This window comes from Propithecus coquereli, unplaced genomic scaffold, assembly GCF_000956105.1.
Source record: "Propithecus coquereli isolate 6110/MARCELLA unplaced genomic scaffold, Pcoq_1.0 Scaffold6, whole genome shotgun sequence".
NCBI classification, from domain to species: domain Eukaryota; kingdom Metazoa; phylum Chordata; class Mammalia; order Primates; family Indriidae; genus Propithecus; species Propithecus coquereli.
In genome coordinates, this window is record NW_012151951.1 from 1,965,152 (window position 1) to 1,965,670 (window position 519).

General features: G+C 32.2%; 1 protein-coding gene across 1 annotated transcript in view; it reads left to right on the top strand.

Moving 5' to 3' along the window:
* DYNC2H1 (dynein, cytoplasmic 2, heavy chain 1) overlaps positions 1-519 on the top strand; it is a 522,114-nt gene that overhangs the window by 12,937 nt on the left and 508,658 nt on the right. Inside the window, exons 5-6 of the mRNA XM_012659112.1 lie at positions 9-72; positions 399-519. Of these exons, the coding sequence (XP_012514566.1) occupies positions 9-72; positions 399-519 (185 nt within the window). The remainder of the gene's footprint in view (positions 1-8; positions 73-398) is intronic.

A 519-nucleotide genomic window follows, 5' to 3' on the forward strand; every position in this document is an offset into this window, starting at 1 on the left:
GTCCAACTATAAGCAAAGAATTGATGTTGGAAAGAGAAACTTTATTGGCAAGACTTATAGACTCAGTTAAAGGTAAAATTTTCTCAGAGATTATAATGTTTGAGAAATATTTTTGTAGATTACTTTTTTCTTGCATACCATTTAGGATTAAGACTACATTTTCTGACATTTTTATGCTAAAGATTAATTTACTTATTTCTGTTATAAATGTCAGATTTTTTGAATTAACAGGTTATTTTCTTTCTCTGTCTCACTTGAAAAACAAGGTCCTTGAGGGTAAGGACCAACTCTTACTATTTTTCTATCCATAACATTTGCCTTAGTGCTTGGTACGTGGAAGGCATTTAGGAAATCTTTGCTAATGCTGTTCAATTATTTATTTCGTTTACATTTTATAGATTTTCGATTAGACTTTGAGAATCGGTGCCGAGGAACTCCTGGTGATGCATCTGGACCACTTGCTGGCAAAAATCTTTCAGAAGTTGTTAATAATATAGTTTGGGTTCGCCAGTTGGAATT